The sequence below is a fragment of the Cyprinus carpio genome, chromosome B1 (genome assembly GCF_018340385.1).
Source record: "Cyprinus carpio isolate SPL01 chromosome B1, ASM1834038v1, whole genome shotgun sequence".
Lineage (NCBI taxonomy): Eukaryota > Metazoa > Chordata > Actinopteri > Cypriniformes > Cyprinidae > Cyprinus > Cyprinus carpio.
In genome coordinates, this window is record NC_056597.1 from 5,249,004 (window position 1) to 5,269,945 (window position 20,942).

Sequence of the window (20,942 nt, forward strand, 5' to 3'; positions counted from 1 at the left end):
CCTCCAAACAAATTTTTTAATTAAAAAAAAAAATAATTTAAATTATATAATGGCCTAGAGAAAATCCAGACAAAATCAGACAGGGCAAACTCTTTCACAGCACTATAAACTGTTTTATTATTAAAAAAAAAGATCCTGTTATGAATTCTGTATTAAAGTGTCTAACCTCTCTCTCCTCTCTTCTTACGAGTGCGGTCGATATGGTCTTTGAGCTGGATGCGAACATGCCTCTCATTAGGCTGGTCTCTAATGAAAGGATGTTTCAACAGTTGCTCTGTAGAGGGGCGATGGTTGTAATTCTTCACTAGGCAGGTTTCAATAAAGCTGAAGAACTTCTTGGACCTTTGGAAAATGGGAACAGAAGCTTAGAGAGAAAAGCAAAGTCTGGTCTGTTAAAGGGGTAATTCACCATTGGCAAATTGGATTTTTAATTGAAATATGCTGTCTATGTAGTAAACAGACATTTTTTATTAATGCTACACAACTAGAGAAAACAGTGAAAAAGGGCTTTGGTGAAAATAGGTAGGAAAACTTCAACACCCATAAAACACTGGACTCAATCAGACTGTCTGTTTGCAGGGACACAAAAATGCAGAAGTAAAATCTGCAGTTTCAACAAAAAGCCCTTTAACTTTCAAAAGTCCACTGGAAATGGCATTTACATCATCCAGGCAGAATTTTCTTGGGTGGAGGTAACAGAAAAATAATACACATTGCTCATTTACTTACACTACTGACATTGGAAAACAAAGAAAATAATACACATTGCTCATTTACTTACACTACTGACATTGGAAAAATCCAAAGCTGATTGAAAATCCTTTAATTTAACATCCAAAAGTTTACCAGATACCAAAACAACCAAAAGGATTCAGAGATTATCTTGAGGTACCTTGTACAATACAAAGCAATGACCTCAAAATACTTTTACCATACCACACATTTTTATGTTGGCATATCATTAGCTCCTCATGTAAGGCTGACATAGTAAACTTGCTCATTTGTCAACTTCCTGTGAAACATTAGACTTGATAAAAGAGCTCAAAGAATCGAAATGGCAGCAAATGTGCTTTCATCTAATGTTTGCTTTTGTTATTGCCTGGTTAGGTTTAGGGTAGGGTTTAGTGTAGGTGGTATGCTATTTTATTTCAGCGGCTCACATTAATCTGCTCTTTTAGCGTCACTCACAGGAAATTTCACATTGAAAGTAAAGAATGTGCTTCATAATTATAAAAGAGAGGAAAATAAAGAATGAGTTTCATGATTATAAAAAAGAGAGGGGTTTTCTGTGACAGAAAAAATCTTGGTAACATCAGACATCACCAATGTGGCTCTTCTGTTACGAGTAATTTATAATTAAAAATAGTATAAAAAAATACAAATACAAAGAGGGAAAAAAAAATTAAAAATTTGCAGGGGATCGTCTTACCACTTCTTTGACTTGAGCCGTGGAGGAGGATTTCTGGGAATAAGGAAAAGGGCGCGCATCGGATGCATGTCACATAGAGCTGCAAAAAGAGATGGGAAAAGACAAAAAGTTGTCCATCAGCACAACAAAAATAAACACACTTAGAGGGATACTCCACCCCAAAATGAAAATTTTGTCATTAATCTCTTACCCCCATGTCGTTCCAAACCCGTAAAAGCTCAGTTCGTCTTCTTAACACAATTTACGCCACAAAGATGCGCGGTTTATTAATAAATAATCAAAGCTAAATACATGTAGAAACAGCACATCCTTGTGGCGCGGAAGACACAGAAGAGCATACACAGCATACGGTGATGTGGAGAGACACAGGGGAGACCATTGACAAGGGATTGTGAATAAAGTAGTTATTTTTGTTTTCTTCGCTTACAAAAAGTGTTCCCGTCACTTAATATAACACCAATATTGCATGTCTAATGGCAGATGGAGTATTTTGACGATGACTTCCATACCTCTTATCGACCTTGACACTGTTATTTACTTGGCAGTCTATGGGACAGTCTCAAGCCTCCAAGTTTTCATCCAAAATATCTTAAATTGTGTTCCGAAGACGAATGGAGCTTTTACGGGTTTGGAACGACATGGGGGTAAGTGATTAATCAAACCTAAGCCCTATAGCCGGCCCTTGGCCGACATTACTTGTTTCCTCAGCCCGAGTCCGACTGGAGCCTGTCTTTTTTCTCTCTGTCTCGCTTCCTAATTACACAGCTGCTGTTGCAGCCATTAAAACAGTTCAGTTTTGGTTTTAATTGCAAAGTTATATTTCTTATTATTTCATTATTAATGCATTTAGAAAAATGTTTGGAAAAATTTTTTTTTTTGTTAAATTTAAGTTTTTCTTCTTTTTTTTTTTTTTTGAGTGACGACCAAGCGAATAGCAGCAGATTGCTGAGTTAATCACGTTTGATCAATTTAGCCTTCTAAAATCATCATGACTTGCTAAAATCTGTAGATAAAGAAAACAAAGCATAGTACAATGTTAGTTTAAACATTTAAAAGTGCGCTGTTAGGCGTATATCTTAGCGTTTGTGTGGAGAGTGGAAGCTGATGCGTGCTTATTAATGCACGGAGGCGCCAGTGTGATCACGTTATTCTGTTCTTCATAACAGTGGAAACAACTTGAAGGCCGTAATTTTTGCTCATACAGATAAAACTAATATTTCATTCGGCACAGTAAATGGTGTATCCGTATTTTTGTGTGTACACACATGAACATCAACAAAACATTGTGCTATTGTAAAATAGAGAAAACAAACTGCTTTCTGCCATCTCTGTCTGCGTGAACAGGGACATGTTGAGCTCGGGCTAAAATGCAAAGCTCTAAAAGCAGGCGCAGTTTAGCTTTGCCATGTCCGAAACTGATTGTTTATATTCACAATAAGCTACAGAATACATGTAGACTGAACCCATGAAGGGCTAATAATGACAGTAAGACGTTTATAATGTAGTTTATAATGTGTAATGTAGCTGGTTTATGTTACACCATTTATTTTTCTTTTAGATACAGCATGTCCATTTTAGACTGAGCAACAGAAGTGTGACTGAATTCTTTCCAACTGGAGGGGGTTGGGGTTTGGGGGTAGTTCTGTATAGCTTGTGGGTGTTGAAAATAAAGGTGTGGATCGCTTGCTCTTTCATATGGAGAGTGTCTAAGCGATTCAAACTTGCAGAGCCGGTTTAGGCAAAGTTTCTGTTTCCAGACAAATGCCTTGTTTGGTTTGGCTTTTGCAATTTTTGCAATGGCATACAGAGTATTACATACAATATAATATGACTGTTTTTTCTGAGGAGACATGAGGTGCCTCTGAGTGACAGACAAAGAAACTGGCTGAAAGAGATGTGTGTCTGACAAAGAGACAAAAACGTTTGTTCTTAATTTATATGCTGCTTTACTATTTTCAGTTTTGCACTATTTTAATTGTAAGCTGCAGTCGTTTTGGCAATACAAATGTAAAAATATATTGCAGTAATAAGAAACTGTCCTGAGACTTCATGTACTGTAGGCCTAATCATTTTTAGTTTCATTACTGGGCAGTTCCTGTGTTACGGACAGACATTCACAGTCAAACCCTGAAATATAAATTCTCACAGAATGTATTCATTAACAATATATTGAATAAAAGTATCCGTCTACGATGTGTTTTATCTGCTGTTTTAGATTTAGGAAATACACATGCCTTATGGACAACAAAAAAAGACCCGAGTTTTTGGGAGACAACATATTTTTGTAGACTTTTTTGTGATTTACAATGCACAAACCAGAAGCAACAATACTGTATCTGCAGAATGGAGAAGGGTTGACTATTCTCAAAACATAAAATGTTATTTCATTTTCCGTTTTTGTGTTTCAGAGGAAAAAATCTATGTTAAGGATGTGTCATCTCTCCGTTATGGACTGTTCTGAAATCTATAAAAATGCTTTAAGTTTAATTAATTAATTCTATACTGTGAGGTGGAAAACTAAACCATAATGAATCTTAATATATATACTAACCAGCATTAAATTACATAAACAATCATTCAACTAATCGCACTTTATATTAAATTAACACTCTACTAATCCATAATGAGCCTTAATATATTCCACGCACAAGCGTTAAGTTTGCCACAAAGCACAGGCAGAAGTAGCCTAATAATTGTGGAAAAGGAGACATTTTAATTATTTATTAATAAACACACACACACACACACACACACATACACACATATATATATATATATATATATATATATATATATATATATATATATATATATATTATATATATATATAGTCTGCAAGATGAAATTCAATGTGCTGACTCTCATGTCCACAGGAGATTCTCCACAGGAGTATTTGATTTCGTTTTGAATTGGTTCGTTTAAAAGTAGACATTTCAAGCTTTCTGCAGATAGGCCCTATATTTTCTCATGTATGTACGGCACCGCAGTTTTAAGTTATTTCATTATCAGGAAAAAATACAAAACATGATTGCGAGAGTGCCTCCCTGTCATGCGTCCGCATTAATAATTTTCCGCACATACACTTGAATTTAACACTCAGCATTTATAGACATTCTGAACTCTATTGAGGTTAGACAACACGTCTCAGGACCTACTCATTGTCAAAATCATACTCTAGATTTAATACTGTCACATGAAATTGATGTTGATGGTGTTGAAATTATGCAGCCAAGCGATGATATCTCAGATCATTATTTAGTTGTGCGCAAACTTCATATAGCTAAAACTGTAAATTCTACTTCTTGTTACAAGTTTGGTAGAACCATCACTTCTACCACAAAAGACTGATTTGTAAATAATCTTCCTGATGTATCCCAATTCCTTAGCATATCCAAAACTTTAGAACAACTTGATGTAACAGAAACTATGGACTCTCTCTTTTCTAGCATTTTAAATACAGTTGCTCCTTTACGCTTAAAGAAGGTTAAGGAAAACAGTCTGACACCATGGTATAATGAGCACACTCGCACCCTAAAGAGAGCAGCCAGGAAAATGGAGCGCAGCTGGAGGAAAACAAAACTAGAGGTATTTTGTATTGCTTGGAGGGAAAGTAACCTATCTTAAAGTAACCTAAAGCATTAAAAACTGCTAAATCTGATTACTTTTCGTCTCTTTTAGAAGAAAACAAACATAACCCCAGGTATTTATTCAATACAGTGTCTAAATTAACCCTCTGGAGTCGATTAACTCGTATACGCGTTTTGGGGTATTTTCTCCTGATAACCCCGAAAAGAACTTAAATTACACTTTCAGTTTTGATCGTACAGATAAGAGCAATACATCAATCGAATCCGTAAAGGGTCTACTTTTTTTTGTATACAGACATAATAACAACAAAACTTTGTGCACTTATAAAATAAAGATAACAAACAAGGAGTGCTGTCTGCAGCCTTTGTCTGCGCTGATCTTTATTTACAAACACGTCATTAAAATGAACTGTAACTCAGTGAATACTCAACACAGAGACATGAGAGAGATATCTATAGAAAGCCTGACATGTCTACTTTTAAACTAAACAAGTGCTGCCGAAAACAAATATTCTGTGATAAAGTAATCCATATGAAAATAACGCGATGTCCATTTTTCACGTCTCCCTTCATTATCTTCTAATGTGACCACACCCCCTCGCTGAACGCGCTTTTGAGATGATAATGTTTCACTGAAGCACGCGGCTTGAATACGCCCACACAACAGAAGACAATGCAGCGAGATTGTTCTTCAAGTTTTTTTTTTATTTTACTGTTTGCTTCGTGATGAGAGGAATAAGACATAATTCACCCCAAAAAGATGTGATGTGGTTGAGGATTAGAGATTTGGATTGTAATAAACAATGCTGTTCTTTCAATTTATCCCCCCTAAAAAACTGAAAAAAAAAAAAAATATTTTCAGCTCTTTTCAACATAAATAATAATAATAATAATAATAATAATAATAACAATAAATGTTTTTTTTGTAGAAAATAAGATTGTTAAAAGGATTTCTTAAGGATTGTGTGACTGGAGTAATGATGCAAAAAATCAGTTTGAAAGCCAGCTTTGATTGTTCCTAATAAACTGTTAACTGCACTCACAAGTGAATATTAAATTATGTTGTGGGATTATTAAATATATTCTAAATAAACTACAAACATAAAATTATATACATTTATTTTGTCCTCACATTCTTTCTTGTAACTCATCCCTCTCAGTGACACAGCTGACTGAATGGCTCATTATGCAGCTCATTATGCAGGCCTTTGTCTTCTCAGGTGTGAATTCATGATAGTTGACGCCTACTCGCATATGACTTTTACCAACAAAAAGTGTCTTAGAAAATTTAAATCAATATATTGTTTTCTGTAAGTGAGTAAACAAGATTTTCACATCATTTAGAAAAAAAAAATCTAGGCTACAAGCTCCAGTTCTCAAAAGTCCCAGGAACCAATTTTCTGTATGTGTTTTATTGCCTTATTCAAGTGATTTAACATTTTTAGTTTTTCACTAACCACGCATAACATTTTTTTTCTCAAAAACACAATCATGTACATACATTCTGCTCACATATTATTATAGCCCAGTTTGTGCTGATTACAGTGAGATTAGACTTTAGCCATTTAGATATTTATAAGAAACTGAAAAAAGCACAAATGTAAGGGCATTACAAAACTTCTCCAGGCCCCAAAAATACCCTTAGACTCCAGAGGGTTAACGAAAACTAAAGCATCAACAAGTGTTGACATTTCCCAACATCACAGCAGTAATGACTTTATGAACTACTTTACTTCTGAAGTCAATACTATTAGAGATAAAATTGTAACCATGCAGCCATCAGCTACAGTATCACATAAGACAGTGCACTATAGATCCCCTGAGGAACAGTTCCACTCATTCTCTACTATAGGAGAGGAAGAATTGTATAAACTTGTTAAATCATCTAAACCATCAACATGTATGTTAGACCCTATTCCATCTAAGCTCCTAAAAACGGTGCTTCCAGAAGTCATAGATCCTCTTCTGACTATTATTAATTCCTCATTGTTATTAGGATATGTCCCCAAAAACTTTCAAACTGGCTGTTATTAAGCCTCTCATCAAAAAACTACAACTTGACCCCAAAGAACTAGTTAATTATAGACTGAACTCGAATCTCCCTTTTCTGTCCAAGATACTAGAAAAGGTAGTATCCTCACAATTATATTCCTTCTTAGAGAAAAATGGCATCTGTGAGGATTTTTTTGTCAGGATTTAGACCGTATCATAGTACTGAGACTGCTCTCCTTAGAGTTACATATGACCTGCTCTTATCATCTGATCGTGGTTGTATCTCTCTATTAGTGCTATTGGATCTTAGTGCTGCGTTCGACACTATTGACCACACTATTCTTTTGCATAGACTAGAACACTTTGTTGGCATTAATGGAAGTGCATTAGCATGGTTTAAATCGTACTTATATGACCGCCATCAATTCGTAGCAGTGAATGAAGAGGTATCATATCGTTCACAAGTGCAGTATGGAGTACCTCAAGGCTCAGTACTAGGGCCGTTACTCTTCACGCTTTACATGTTACCCTTGGGAAATATCATCAGGAAACATGGTGTTAGCTTTCACTGTTATGCTGATGATACTCAGCTCTATATTTTTTCGCGGCCTGGCAAAACATACCAATTTTCCTTAGAAAGCCACGTCTCTAGCATTTATAAAACTGCATTTTTCCATCTCAAAAATATATCTAAATTACGGCCTATGCTCTCAATGTCAAATGCAGAAATGTTAATCCATGCGTTTATGACCTCAAGGTTAGATTATTGTAATGCTCTATTGGGTGGTTGTTCTGCACGCTTAGTAAACAAACTCCAGCTAGTCCAAAATGCAGCAGCTAGAGTTCTTACTAGAACAAGGAAGTATGATCATATTAGCCCGGTCCTGTCAACACTGCACTGGCTACCTATTAAACATCGTATAGATTTTAAAATCTTGCTTATTACTTATAAAGCCCTGAATGGTTTAGCACCTCAGTATTTCAACGAGCTCTTGTTACATAATAGTCCTCCACGTTTGCTGTGTTCTCAAAACTTTGGCAATTTGATAATACCTAGAATATCAAAGTCAACTGTGGGTGGCAGATCCTTCTCCTATTTAGCACCCAAACTCTGGAATAACCTACCTAACATTGTTCGGGAGGCAGACACACTCTTGCAGTTTAAATCTAGATTAAAGACCATCTCTTTAACCTTGCTTACACATAACATACTAATACACTTCTAATATCCAAATCCGTTAAAGGATTTTTAGGCTGCATTAATTAGGTAAACCGGAACCGGGAACACTTCCCATAACACCCAATGTACTTGTTACATTGTTAGAAAAATGGCATCTACGCTCATATTAGTCTGTTTCTCTCTTATTCCGAGGTCACCGTAGCCACCAGATCCAGTCTGTATCCAAGTCAGAGGGTCACTACAGTCACCCGGATCCAGTATGTATCCAGCCCAGATGGTGGATCAGCACCTAGAAAGGACCTCTTCAGCCCTGAAAGACAGCGGAGACCAGGACATCTAGAGCCCCAGAGACAGATCCCCTGTAAAGACCTTGTCTCAGACGACCACCGGGACAAGACCACCAGAAAACAGATGATTCTTCTGCACAATCTGACTTTGATGCAGCCTGGAATTGAACTGCTGGTTTCGTCTGGTCAGAGGAGAACTGGTCCCCTCTGACTGAGCCTGGTTTCTCCCAAGGCTTTTTTCTCCATTCTGTCACCGATGGAGTTTTGGTTCCTTTCCGCTGTTGCCTCTGGCTTGCTTAGTTGGGGACACTTCATTTACAGCGATATCGTTGACTTGATTGCAAATTATTGCACAGATACTATTAAAACTGAACTGAGCTGCATGATGACATCACTGAATTCAATGATGAACTGCCTTTAACTGTCATTTTGCATTATTGACACACTGTTTTCCTAATTAATGTTGTTCACTTGCTTTGACGCAATCTTTTTTGTTTAAAGCGCTATATAAATAAAGGTGACTTGACTTGAATATGAATAGTAAGCAAGCAAGTAAAGAAGGCTCCCATTAAAATCACTGAAGTTGTCAATTAACGAAGCTCTTTTTTACATCATGTGCACTTTGTTGATTATAATGGGAGAACTTGAGTTTAAACTTGAGGATGTTTTATTAATCCGTCGCTTCTTTTCAGTTTCAATGATTTTGCTAAATAGTGGACAGGTTATATTTATTTGTTTCTTAATAATGGGAGCGAAATAATTTAGTGCCTCACGTTTTACTAAAATAATGGAAATAATTTATAACACACGCAACAATTTCTTTAACAGTGTACAGACAGATATCTTTTCCCAAGTAGTTCTCGGTGAAAATAAAGGACAGGTAACGAATAACAAAGTGTGTGCCTGACAAAAGTGCATACTCTTTTATTAAAGGAATTTTAAAATATAAAATAAAAATGTATATTTAACAAATATAGGCCTAATATGTGAGAATATAGACAATTTGCATATAAATCCATGTATGTAGCTAAGCTCACTAAAAAAGGCTACAACTTTTAATGCCCGATGAAAAGTAAACCATTTCTATTGGATAATATAATACATAATTCAAATTATATAAATAATACTGCACACCTGTTAAAGGTTTAAAATCTAAAATATTGTGTAATACTGTGTAGCTTAGAGAAAATATAAGCACAGGCTCATAGTCTTGACATTTATCCTGCCTGAACTCATTCTAAGAAACGAACATAACTTCATAACTACTAAATTTTCATCTGTGAATATTAAATATTTTAACTAGTGTTTTTTTTTTTTTTTTCATTTTCCACAGCCGTCAGATGTAACACATCAGCGAGGCAAAGATGACGGCTATTTGCAAAAATGTGCTTTTATGCGTTTGTTCGATAACATGTGGATAAAGCACCACTCAGTGGTCACAAGCTCCAAATGCAGTTTGCAGACACTGTGCCATCGGTGCCCCCGGCAGTAGAAAGCTCATTCTGGTTGGCCACCTACTGTAGCAAAAATCTGATGATTAGGGACTCCAGTTATGAGCAAACAATGAACAACCTCAAGTTTGATACAAGAAAGACTTTATTAACTACATAAACACTTAAACTAGTCTAACACACACACACACACACACATACAGTTGGCATAGGACGAGAGGGTTAAGCTTAAGCAGTAAAGAGAAGAGAAATAAAGACATCAAGCTATGGTACAAATTGATATTCAGCAGATCTACAGCCTGAAGGAAACATTAGTTTCTTAGTTCAAACACGCCTTTGTAAAAAGGTGCAAATGATACTTATTGTATCAATTAATAAGACTAAGTTTGATACTTGCACGTCTTGTCTGTCTGAAAGGGAGTCCAGATGAAATTTGAAGGCTTAAGTTGATGATCTTTGCTGAAGTTGGCTGATTAAAAAGAACCATTTTTGGTCAGAGGATCTTGAAGTGGAAAGACTAGGCTGAAAGCCTGGCACAAGCTTAGGTTGAGTTCTTGAGGACTCTTAGCTCAGCATCTTCTCCTGGAATTCCTGAATCTAAAAAGTTCTCTGATCTGGTGATCAGTGGTCTATAAAAGGTGACAATGTCACACCCTCAGGACTTGAGTGAGCCAATGAGGAATGGTAGCTTTGAAGGAAAAGTTTGCGACCCTTTGTCCTCAGGCACATGTTTTGTATATGGTCTTTGATTGGATGTTGATGAAGAAACTATTAAAGATTCTGGTAACACTAATACCTTCCATAGGTATCAACATATAATATAAATGAACATTTAGACCATTAAATTAGACCATGTGATCTCTTGTTTAACAATTAGTAAATGCAAGTCCCCTAAAATGTTCATTTAAAAGAGTTTTAATCACTGCCTAAAGCAAAACACTATAAGGGTCACAATAATGAGATTGTGGAAAAAACTGGGTACAGGTCCCTACATTTCTCAAGTGGTTTATATCTAGAAGGATACTGATATATTTAGGATGGACTGTAGAGTACAAGGGTACATTTGTTCTGTTTTCAAAGCGAATTTATAGTGAAAACTCTACATTCCTTTAAGTTGTAAATCAATCTATCTATTTGGCTTAATTTGTTGTTTTTTTTTTTTTTTTTCTATGTTCTACCATGGTAACCAGAGGGCCTGATTTTCTACTACCCACTGTTTGCATGTTTGGGAGGTGTATTTGTCCACTATTTGTTGTATTTTAACAAATACTCGTGTCTGATTCCACCCTCTTTCATTACACCCAGAATATGGAAGCAAAACTTGTGCTAAATTTGCATGTTAAGTGACGTGACATACAGCCAAGTATGGTGACCCATACTCATAAATTCGTGCTCTGCAATTTACCACACATCAGCAGTAACACACACACCATACCGGGAACACACACCACCGGAGCACTGGGCCAGCCATTTTGCTGCAGTTGCCCTGGGAGCAGTTGGGGGTTCGGCGCCTTGATCAAGGGCACCTAAGTCATGTTATTGCCAGGCCCGAGACTCAAACCCACAACCTTAATTACGCCCACGAACTAGCCCCAGCAAGTGTCAGAATATGAAGGCAATCGCGCAAGTTTCACATTGAAGCAATTTTCCTCCCATAGAAAAACTATGCCATACATTCACACACGACCACCGGAGATGTAGGCTAAAGATTTATTCATAAACATTAGCCGCGGAAATCCGTCTACATATATCTCTGTGTAATGTTTGAACTGTAACAGCTACAATTATTATAGATGTTTATAAAATATTTGGAATATAAGGGTTTTTAGCAGGCTACAACATTACCATGACTTATGTAACTCGGCGGCGCGGACCCTTTCAGGCTAGGAAACATACAGGAAATTAAAAATTTTAAAATTCTTACTTTAAATTAAAAATTGTCAAAAATACATTTTAATTTATTTTTTAAAATTTCCTTTAAAAAAAACGGAAAGCTTTTTGTCACGCCCAATTTTGATATTTTTACCTTTTCCTTTTATTTTAAACAAAAAACCCAAGGGGGAAAAGATAATTGTTCAAAAATTAAAGAAATTTTTGCGTTTTTTAAGAATTAACCCTTTTTTTTAGTAAAACGGAGGCACTGTATAAATTTCGCTCTCTTTATTTGGGCCAAAAACAACAAAAACTGTTTAAATTAAAACTTGGCACTTTTTAGCTTTCATTGAAACAAAAAAGAAGAACGGTTAAAAATCACCCTTTTTTAAAAACTCAAGTTTCTTTAAAATCATGCGATAACATCCTCCCTGTGATTTGTTTAAGGCTTTCTGTATCAAAAACATACAAAATTTTTTTAAACTTTTGAAAGGGATTTTTCATGGAGTTTTCAGCCCTGTGGGGTCAGAAATGCACGGGGATAAAGGGACAAATCTTAAAAAATTTTTTTAAAAAATGTCATAAAAGGGTTCATTGCCCGTATTTTTCTTATTTTTAAAAAATTTCGTCTTTCACATAACGTGTCTAACTGCTCTGAGAGGGCAGATTTGGTTTTTCGGGGGGGATGCTGCTGAATGCGACGTCAAGAGATGTGTGGGGGGTTACTCTTTTATTCTTTTTTGGCCCATTTTTTTTTCCCTTTACAAATCTTGTTTGTTTTTATTTTGTTTACGCATGAAAAAAAAAAAAAACACTGTGCATTGCAAAAGGGGAAATTGGCCAATCTTCCTTGCAGTTATAAGCTTTTATTTTTTTGTACGTTTTAAAACTTAACCTGTTTTTGGGTATCTTATTTTTTAAATCCCTAAGCAATTTAAAAAAAGAATATGCAGAGTATTTAAAACGTTTACGTTTGCGACAAAACACTGGTTTCAATGAATAGGAGCGGCAGATCATTTTAAAATGTCTAATAGCCTTCAATTTCCCGGGTTTTTATAACGGGAAACCTGTCTTGGATTAGTTTTTAAAGGGATTTTTTAAAAAAGGGCTTGGGGGGCGATTAACGCGGAAAAGGGGTTTTGAGGCATTTTCCCCTGAAAACCCCGGGGAAAAGAATTTAAAATTTTCCCATTTTCCCAGTTTGTCTTACAGATAGAGCAATACATAAATCGATTCTGTAAAGGGTCACTTTTATTTGTATCCCCCCCTAAAAACCAACAAACCTTTGTGCATTTATAAAATAAAAAAAACCCAAACAGAGTGCGCGGGTCTGCACCCCTTGGGTCGGGGTGATTTTTCATTGGGAAAACGGGGTCTTTTAAAAGAACTTTTACCAGTGAATATTCAATAAAAAGGGACGGAGAGATTACCCTATAAAAGTTTGCAGTCTACTTTTAAATGGAAAGGTGCCCCCAAAAAACCCCAATTTTTCTGCGATAAAATAACCATATAAAAACCCCCCGGGGTGTCCCTTCTTTCCCCCCCCGTGGTAATTTTAAGCCCCGCCCCAGCCCCCCCCGGCCCCGCCCCAAATTTGGTTTTAAATTTCTTGAAGCTCCCCGCGGGTCCCCCCGCCCTCACCCCGACCCCAAACCCCCCCGGCGAGACTGGTATTCCCCGGGGTTTTTAAATGTTTACTGTTAATTTGCGCTGAGGGAATCCCCCCTTTTCCCCCCCAAAACCCCCGCTGAGAGGAAAAGATTTGGTTCCTTCCGGGGGAAAGAAGAACAAGGGGGTTTGGCCCCAAAAGCAGGGGGAAAAACATGGTAAGTTTTTTTTTTATTTTTATCCCCCCTTGGTATTTTTTCAATACTTGTCCACATTTTACTATTTTGTTTTTTCCAAACTAAACTTAAATAAATTTTATAATATTTGAAAATTTATTTAGTTATTTTCTATAACAAAGAAAAGCAATACGATAAAAAGGGTTTAATATGGTTAAAATGTTGCTAGCTTAATGCCCGGGGAAAAAAGGTTTAGAAAAATCTGTACTGAATGGGGCATTCTTTTGTTCACGAATATAGCCTATATGTTTATCTTATAAATTGTATGGCCCTTCATAAAAAGCAGGGCTTGTTTTTCAAAAATGTAACTAATTTCTGCCATCAATATTGCTTTTTGTAAAAAATAAAAAATAATAAAAAAAGGGTCTTCAAGTAAGCTGTAAAAAAACACGACAATAAATGTTTTTGTAGTAACGTGCTTTTTTTTTTCCAAAAAATTTAAATTTAAAGTATCAGTGCCCCATCACAATATTTTGAAAAGCAGTTTTTTTGCGAAAAAATTTCCTCTTATTTTTTTAATTTAAAGATAAAGGATAACCTGTTGCAAAAGTGAGCCAATGCAAATAAGCACCCCATCAGGCTATTTAAAATAACTGTTCTATTTTAATATTTTTTAAAATTTTATATTTCCTGAAACCCCAAAGCTAAATTTTCAGCATTTTACTCCAGTTTTACCCCAAAAACCAATTTTAAAAAAACAAAAACACATTACCATTTAAAAGCTGGGAGTCGGAAACCCTTATATCCCCAAAACACACACAACACAAAACCCAATAATATTTAAATATTATTACACACACACCACACAATATATACTATATTTTATAATATATAAATATTTTATATATATTATATATATATAAAAATATAATATATATATATAAAACACACACCACATTTTATATATATATAAAAATTTTAATTATTATTTTAAAATAAATTTTAATATATATAATATATATATATTAAAAATATTATATATACAAAACCATTTATATATAATATACACCATATAATATATATATAATACACACAAACCCTTATATACCACACTTATAAATAATATTTTACACCCCTATATTTTATTATATATATATATATCCCCCCACACATAATTTATTATATTACAACAAATAAAAATATTTTTTCCACCCCAAAATCTATAACCCACAAATTAAAACACCCAATAAAAATATCCCACACCCCAATTTTATATAACCACCATAATATACAAAAACCCAAAAATTTTATCCCACACACCATATATATATATACACACATATATTATTCACACAAAAACCCATTTTCCCCCCACACACACAAAATTTTAAAACATATATAAAATCCATACATATTTTCCCATATCCCAAATTTACAAAATTTATTATATATATAATAGATAAAATATAAATTATATATATATATATAAAGAATAAAATACAAAAAAACCCATACATACCCTAAATTATTTTATACAATAAAATTATTCATACAATATACATTTTAATAACTAATAACACATTACAACATGTTACATATATAAAAATTTACACATATCATACATAAAATACATCATACAATATATACACACACAAATTATTATCCCACACCCACTTTAATATTTCACAACAAATTAATTTTACACCCACACAATAATACCACACATAAAATATATTTTAATCCCCCAATAAATTTTATATATATAGAACACCACCCAAAATTATATTAATATATATGAAACTTTAAAAATATTTTACCCCCAAAATTTTATAAAATATTTTATCCCAAAACATAAAATAAAATTTCCCTACTTTAAAATTTAAAAGTTAATAAAATTTTTTACATAAATATATACATACACACATATACATATTTTCCCCCACCAAAACATAACATATATATAATAACCATATAATATATATATATACAAAAACAAAAAACATTATTACCATATATCAAAAACATAAATATACACATATTAATTTTATATACACTATATATACAATTTTAATAATATACACATATATTTATATAAAAACCCCACACACAAAATATTATATAACAAAAACCATATAAAAATATACCCCCAAAAATACACATATATATATATAAAACAAAATATACATAATAAAATAAAATATATACCACATACATAAAATTTTAAACATATACATATATTTTAAAATAATATAATATAATTATATAAAACACTATAAAACCCCATAAAAATATTATACCCAAAATTACATATATATACAAAATACATATATATACACATCCCTAATATACCCAATAAATAATAAAATATAACACACACATATATATACACACATATACATATAACAAAAAATATACATATAATATATACCATTCTAAAATTATTTTTATATATATACCACTAACACAAAATTCCCCTATCTTATTTATACCAAAAATTTATAATAAAACCCCTAATATATACCCTTATATAAACACATATATATATATAATATAAAATTTACCCCAAATAATATATTTTATATTTTTAAAATATATTTTAAAATATCCTTTTTGTTACCCAAATGCCTGCAGGGGTCCCAACCCCCCCCCAGTCCCAAACTTAAAATAGTCCCCGGCGCATAACATTAAGCCCCCAAAATTTTTGTCTTTTTTGGGCCGAGGCCCCTGCCCTTCTTCTAAAAAAAAACCAAAACTATATTATATTGTTTTAATCCCCTGTATGCCATTCCCAAAATTTTTTGGGGAAAAACCCCCAAAAAACCCAAATGACCCCTTTTCCTAAACAGACACTTTGCCAAAAATTTGGTCCTAAAGGGTTTGAAACCCCTCTTTGGGGGACACTCTCCCTATTAAAGCGCCAGAGATTCCCCAACCTTTATGTAAACCCCTCCAATGAGAAAGCTAACTACCCCCAACCCCAAACCCTCCTCCAGCGGGAAACTAAAGGTCATTAAAACACTATGGTTTTCCCAAAAAAAAAATGGCACGCAAAAAACAACGTGCCTTCATTCATCCCCTTATATACAAATAAAAAAATAACAGTGCCCACCATGCAGTTTGTTTTTTTTTATGTGTTAAAAGGGTGTCTTAATTTTTTAATTTTTTGTTTAAATTTTTTGCTGTAATAAAACAATTTTTTTAAAAGTCATTTCTTTAATATAAAACAAAATCAGATCAAATTTTTTAACCGTTTAGGGCTTATTACCCCCTTCAGGGATCCAGTCTTACTGTATTCTGTATTTATTTTGAAATAAATTTGCGGGCCCGCCTCGGCTTTTTAAACCCCCGATTTGGCTTCCACTTCCGCAAAAGCCCTTGTATCGCCTAAACCCCTGGGGTTATACTTTCCACACCCGCGGGGCCCACTAGGGGCCTTTTTACGAAAAAATCGCATCCAAAAGGGTGGGGGAAAGGCTCTGACAAACGACCTTTGTCCCTCCCTTTTTTTGTCATTGGGTTAAAAAGCACCAATTGAAAATTTGAGGTGTGTAAAGGGAACCCTTTCCCTCCCGAAACCGGGTACAATCCATCGATAAAAAAATATAAAAAATGCTAAAATTGGAAATAATTCTGGGAAAATTGTTTGTTTAAATGTTTGTTGGGGAAAGCAAAACCATCAGCGAAACCTTTGGGTAGTAAAAAATGCTGAAACCTGCCCGTGTACGCTTCCGGATTGTCATGGGGAAAATTTAAAAACCACGGGTTTGACAGAGCTTTTTTTTGGGGGTTAAATTTTTAAGCAACATTGTACTCCCTTTTTTAAGGGGTTAATATCTAAATTTTTTTTTTTTGAGAAAGGCCGATGTTTGACCAATGCTAAATTGTCAAATTCCCTTTTGCTGCTATCCGCTTGGGTCACTTAAAAAAAAACCCAACAACTTAAATTTAACAAAAAATGGTCCCCAACATTTTTTAAATTTAATTTGAAACAAAAAGTTTTTAAAATTTTTGCAATTAAAAAAAAAAACTGACCTTTTTTTTAAGGGCTGCAACAGCAGTGTAATTAGGCAAAAAAAAAAGAAAAAAGCCCGGGCTCCAGTCAACTCGGGGCAGGTTTTAAAAAAAATTTTTAAATTGCTTTTGGGAAATAAAATGTTTTTGAATCGGGGGGGTTTTTTTTAATTAAATAAAGAAAATTTTTTGGACTCAAATGAAGGTGTAAAAACCATCTAAAGGGTTTAAATCAAAAAAAAAGGTAAAGCCCCTGACTAAATTTGGGGCTGAAATTTTTTTTTTTTTTTTTTAAAACAAAATCTAGGAAGCAAATAACGGCGGTCCCTTTAAAATCACTGAAGTTTTTTATTAATGAACCCTCTTTTTTTTAAAATCTTTTGCACTTTGGTGATTAAGAGAGAACTTGATTTTAATCTGAGGACGTTTTATAATCCGCCCATTCTTTGTTTTTCCCTGATTTAGCAAAAATCGTGGGGTTTTAATTTTGTTTCTTTTTTTAAAATTGGGCCCCAAAATAAGGGGAAAACGAAAAAATTTCAGCCCCTCCAAAACGTTTTCCCAAAAAATAAAAAAAAAATCATTTATAAAACGCGCAAAAATTTTTTAATCATGGGAACAGACAAATTTTCCCCCCAAAAATTTGTCTGTCAAAATAAAGACAGGAAAATGAATAACAAAAATGCTTTTGGGTTTAAAATTAAAGGAAAAATTTAAAAAAATAAAATTTAAAAATTTTGGGGCCCACTATTAGGAATTTTTCTTGAAAAATTTTTTTGAAAAAAATTTTTAATTTTTAAATTTAAGCCAAAATTTTTAAAACTAAAATTTTTAAAGGAAAAAACCCCCCCTTTTAAAAAACCTGTTTTCCGGAAAAAATGCAAAAAAAAACCCAAAACCCGGAATTTTGTTTTTTTTTTTTTTTGATAATAATAACACCCCTACTTTTCCTTTTTATTTTTAAATTTAAAAAGAACGAAAAGTCCCCCCCTCCCACCCCCAAAAATTTTACCATTGGGTCCAAAAATTTTCCTTCAGGGGTTTTAAATGTTTGGTTTAAATATTTTTTTGAAAAAAAGGTTCAGCTTTTTAAAATTTTTTTTTCCGAAGGGCCCCCAGAAAGCAGTTTGCGGGTTTTAAAATTTATTTTTTTAATTAATAAAAATTTTTCCATTGTAAAATTTTTTCCCCTTATTTTTCCTTTTTTTTGGGAAAAAAAATAAATTAAAACCGGAAAACTTTTTTTAATTTAAATTGTTTTGAATCCTTTTAAAAATTTGGTGTTTTAAAAAACCCCCTTTTCACTTAAAACTAAAAGTTTCCGCCCCGTTTTACACCAATGTAAAAAGACTTTTTAATTGGTACCCAACCCCAACCTTTTTCTTTTCCCCCCCTTCCCTTTTCAGCCTTTTTAAAAAAAAAAATTTAAAATTTGGGACCCTTTTAAAAAATTTTGGGGTTTTAATATTTTAAAATTCGGGGGGCACCAAAAAATTTGTGGTTTTACTTATAGGCACAAAAGTTCCCTTCAATTTTGGTTTGGTTTTTTTGGGAAAAGGCAAAAAAATTTTTGCTTTTTTTGCATAGCCAAAGGAATTTTTAATTTCGTTTTTAAAAATTCTTTACGCGGGCACCGGGAAGGTGCCATTTCAACACGGATTTTTGACTTTTAAAAACCAAAAAATTGGGGTTCTAAAAATTAAAACTCCGAAAGTTTTGAAATATTTTAAAAAGTCCCCCCATTAAACAAAACCCCATTATTGCCTCGTGTTTTTGGGCCTTTTTTTCCCCTAAATTTTGAAAAGTGGGAAGAAATTGTGTTTCCCCCCACCCCCCCCTTGTACTAAAAAGAAAACCCCAATTGTTTAAAATTTAAAAATCCCCTTTTTCACAATTTATTGGTACTTCGGGTTGCTTTGTGGCAAATTTTTTTCGTTATTTTTGGAATTTTTGAAATTTTCCCAAAAAAGGGGTTTTAATTTTAAAAGGCTCATTCTGCCCAAAAACCCCGAAAGACCCCCTTTCTCCTTCGGAAACCCTTTTACGATGTTAGATTTAGCCCGAGACCGCCCCCATTGAAATTTTTTTTAGGTAAAAAACCCCATTTTTCCGGGGTTTAAAAAACTCCCCCCAAAAAGGGGCCTTTTTTGACCCCCCCGGGCCCCGTTGAATTTTTGGAAGGCCCCCCAATTTAATTTTGCCCCCTTAAAAAAATAAGGGACTTTTTTTCCCGTTTTCGTCCCCCCTTCCCGGGCCCCCTTTGTTTGTGAGGGTTTCCCCTAAGCCCCCCCTTTTCGTAAGACCCCCAAACGTGTTTTCCCTTTTTTAGTGACACCAAAAAAAACCCTAAAAACCGTCGTACCCCAGTCAAACACCTTCCCCAAACCCCGGACCCCAAAAGGGAAGAAAATCCCGGTTGGTCCAATTAATTTTGGGTGGGAAAATTATTTTTATCCCCAAAAATTAAATTCCCCCTGCCCCTCTATCTTTTGAAAAGGGTTTTTAAAACCCGGCCCCGTTACCAAAAACATTAAATTTTAAATTTTGGGGGGACCGAACCGCCCCCCCCGGACAAAATCAAAAATTTAAAAAAAACTTTCCGAAGTTTGAAAAGGGGGGTTTTTGGTTTGGAATTTTTTGAAGAAAGTGAAAATTTCTTTTTTTCCCTAAAAAAAAAAACGCTTTAAGTTTTTTCTTTTGGTTTTTGGGGGTTTTAAAATTTAAAAAAACCCGCGATTTTTTGACACTGCAATTTTTTTAAGGGGCCAAAGAACACGGCCACTGAAAAATCAACCGGGGGCCCCCAAACAAAAAACCCCCTAAAAACTTTTTGGGGTTAAAGTCTTTTTAGAAAATTTTTCGCCTTTTCCCAAAAAATTTTTTTTAAAAGGGGCCCCGGGGAAATTTTGGAAAGGGTTTTAAAAAAACCCAACCAGAAGGGGTTTAAAACCAACCATTTAAAAGGAAACCAAAAAGGGGCCAACACCCAAAAAACACAAAACAAGGGGGAAACCCAAAACCCAAAACACAGGGAAAACCCAAAACAACCAAGGAATCCCAAAAAAACCCAATTAAAAAACAAAAAACAAAAACCCAACCCAAACAAAAAAACCCCGGGGCCAACCCAAAATACCCCAACACAAAACAAACAATTTTTCAAAACCCAAAACCAAACATTTTTTGGTTTTCCCCCTTTTGGGAAAAACCCAAAAAACAAAATTTGGGGAAAAAAAATTTATTTTTATTTTTTGGAAAAGGGGCCAGCCCTTCTCTGCGGGATATTGTGCTTCTGGTTTTGGTGCATTTTAAATAACAAAAATCTTACAAAATATATAAAAAAATTTTGTGT

General features: G+C 34.1%; 1 protein-coding gene across 3 annotated transcripts in view; it reads right to left on the reverse strand.

The window, feature by feature from the left end:
• Positions 1-20,942, reverse strand: part of LOC109059133 (mitogen-activated protein kinase kinase kinase kinase 4-like) — a 119,821-nt gene that overhangs the window by 77,710 nt on the left and 21,169 nt on the right. For all 3 annotated transcript variants that reach the window (XM_042716314.1, XM_042716313.1, XM_042716312.1), the window contains exons 2-3: positions 1,430-1,508; positions 167-342 (exon numbers count right to left, since the gene is read on the reverse strand). In XM_042716314.1, the coding sequence (XP_042572248.1) occupies positions 167-342; positions 1,430-1,497 (244 nt within the window). In that variant the 5' untranslated portion in view covers positions 1,498-1,508. The remainder of the gene's footprint in view (positions 1-166; positions 343-1,429; positions 1,509-20,942) is intronic.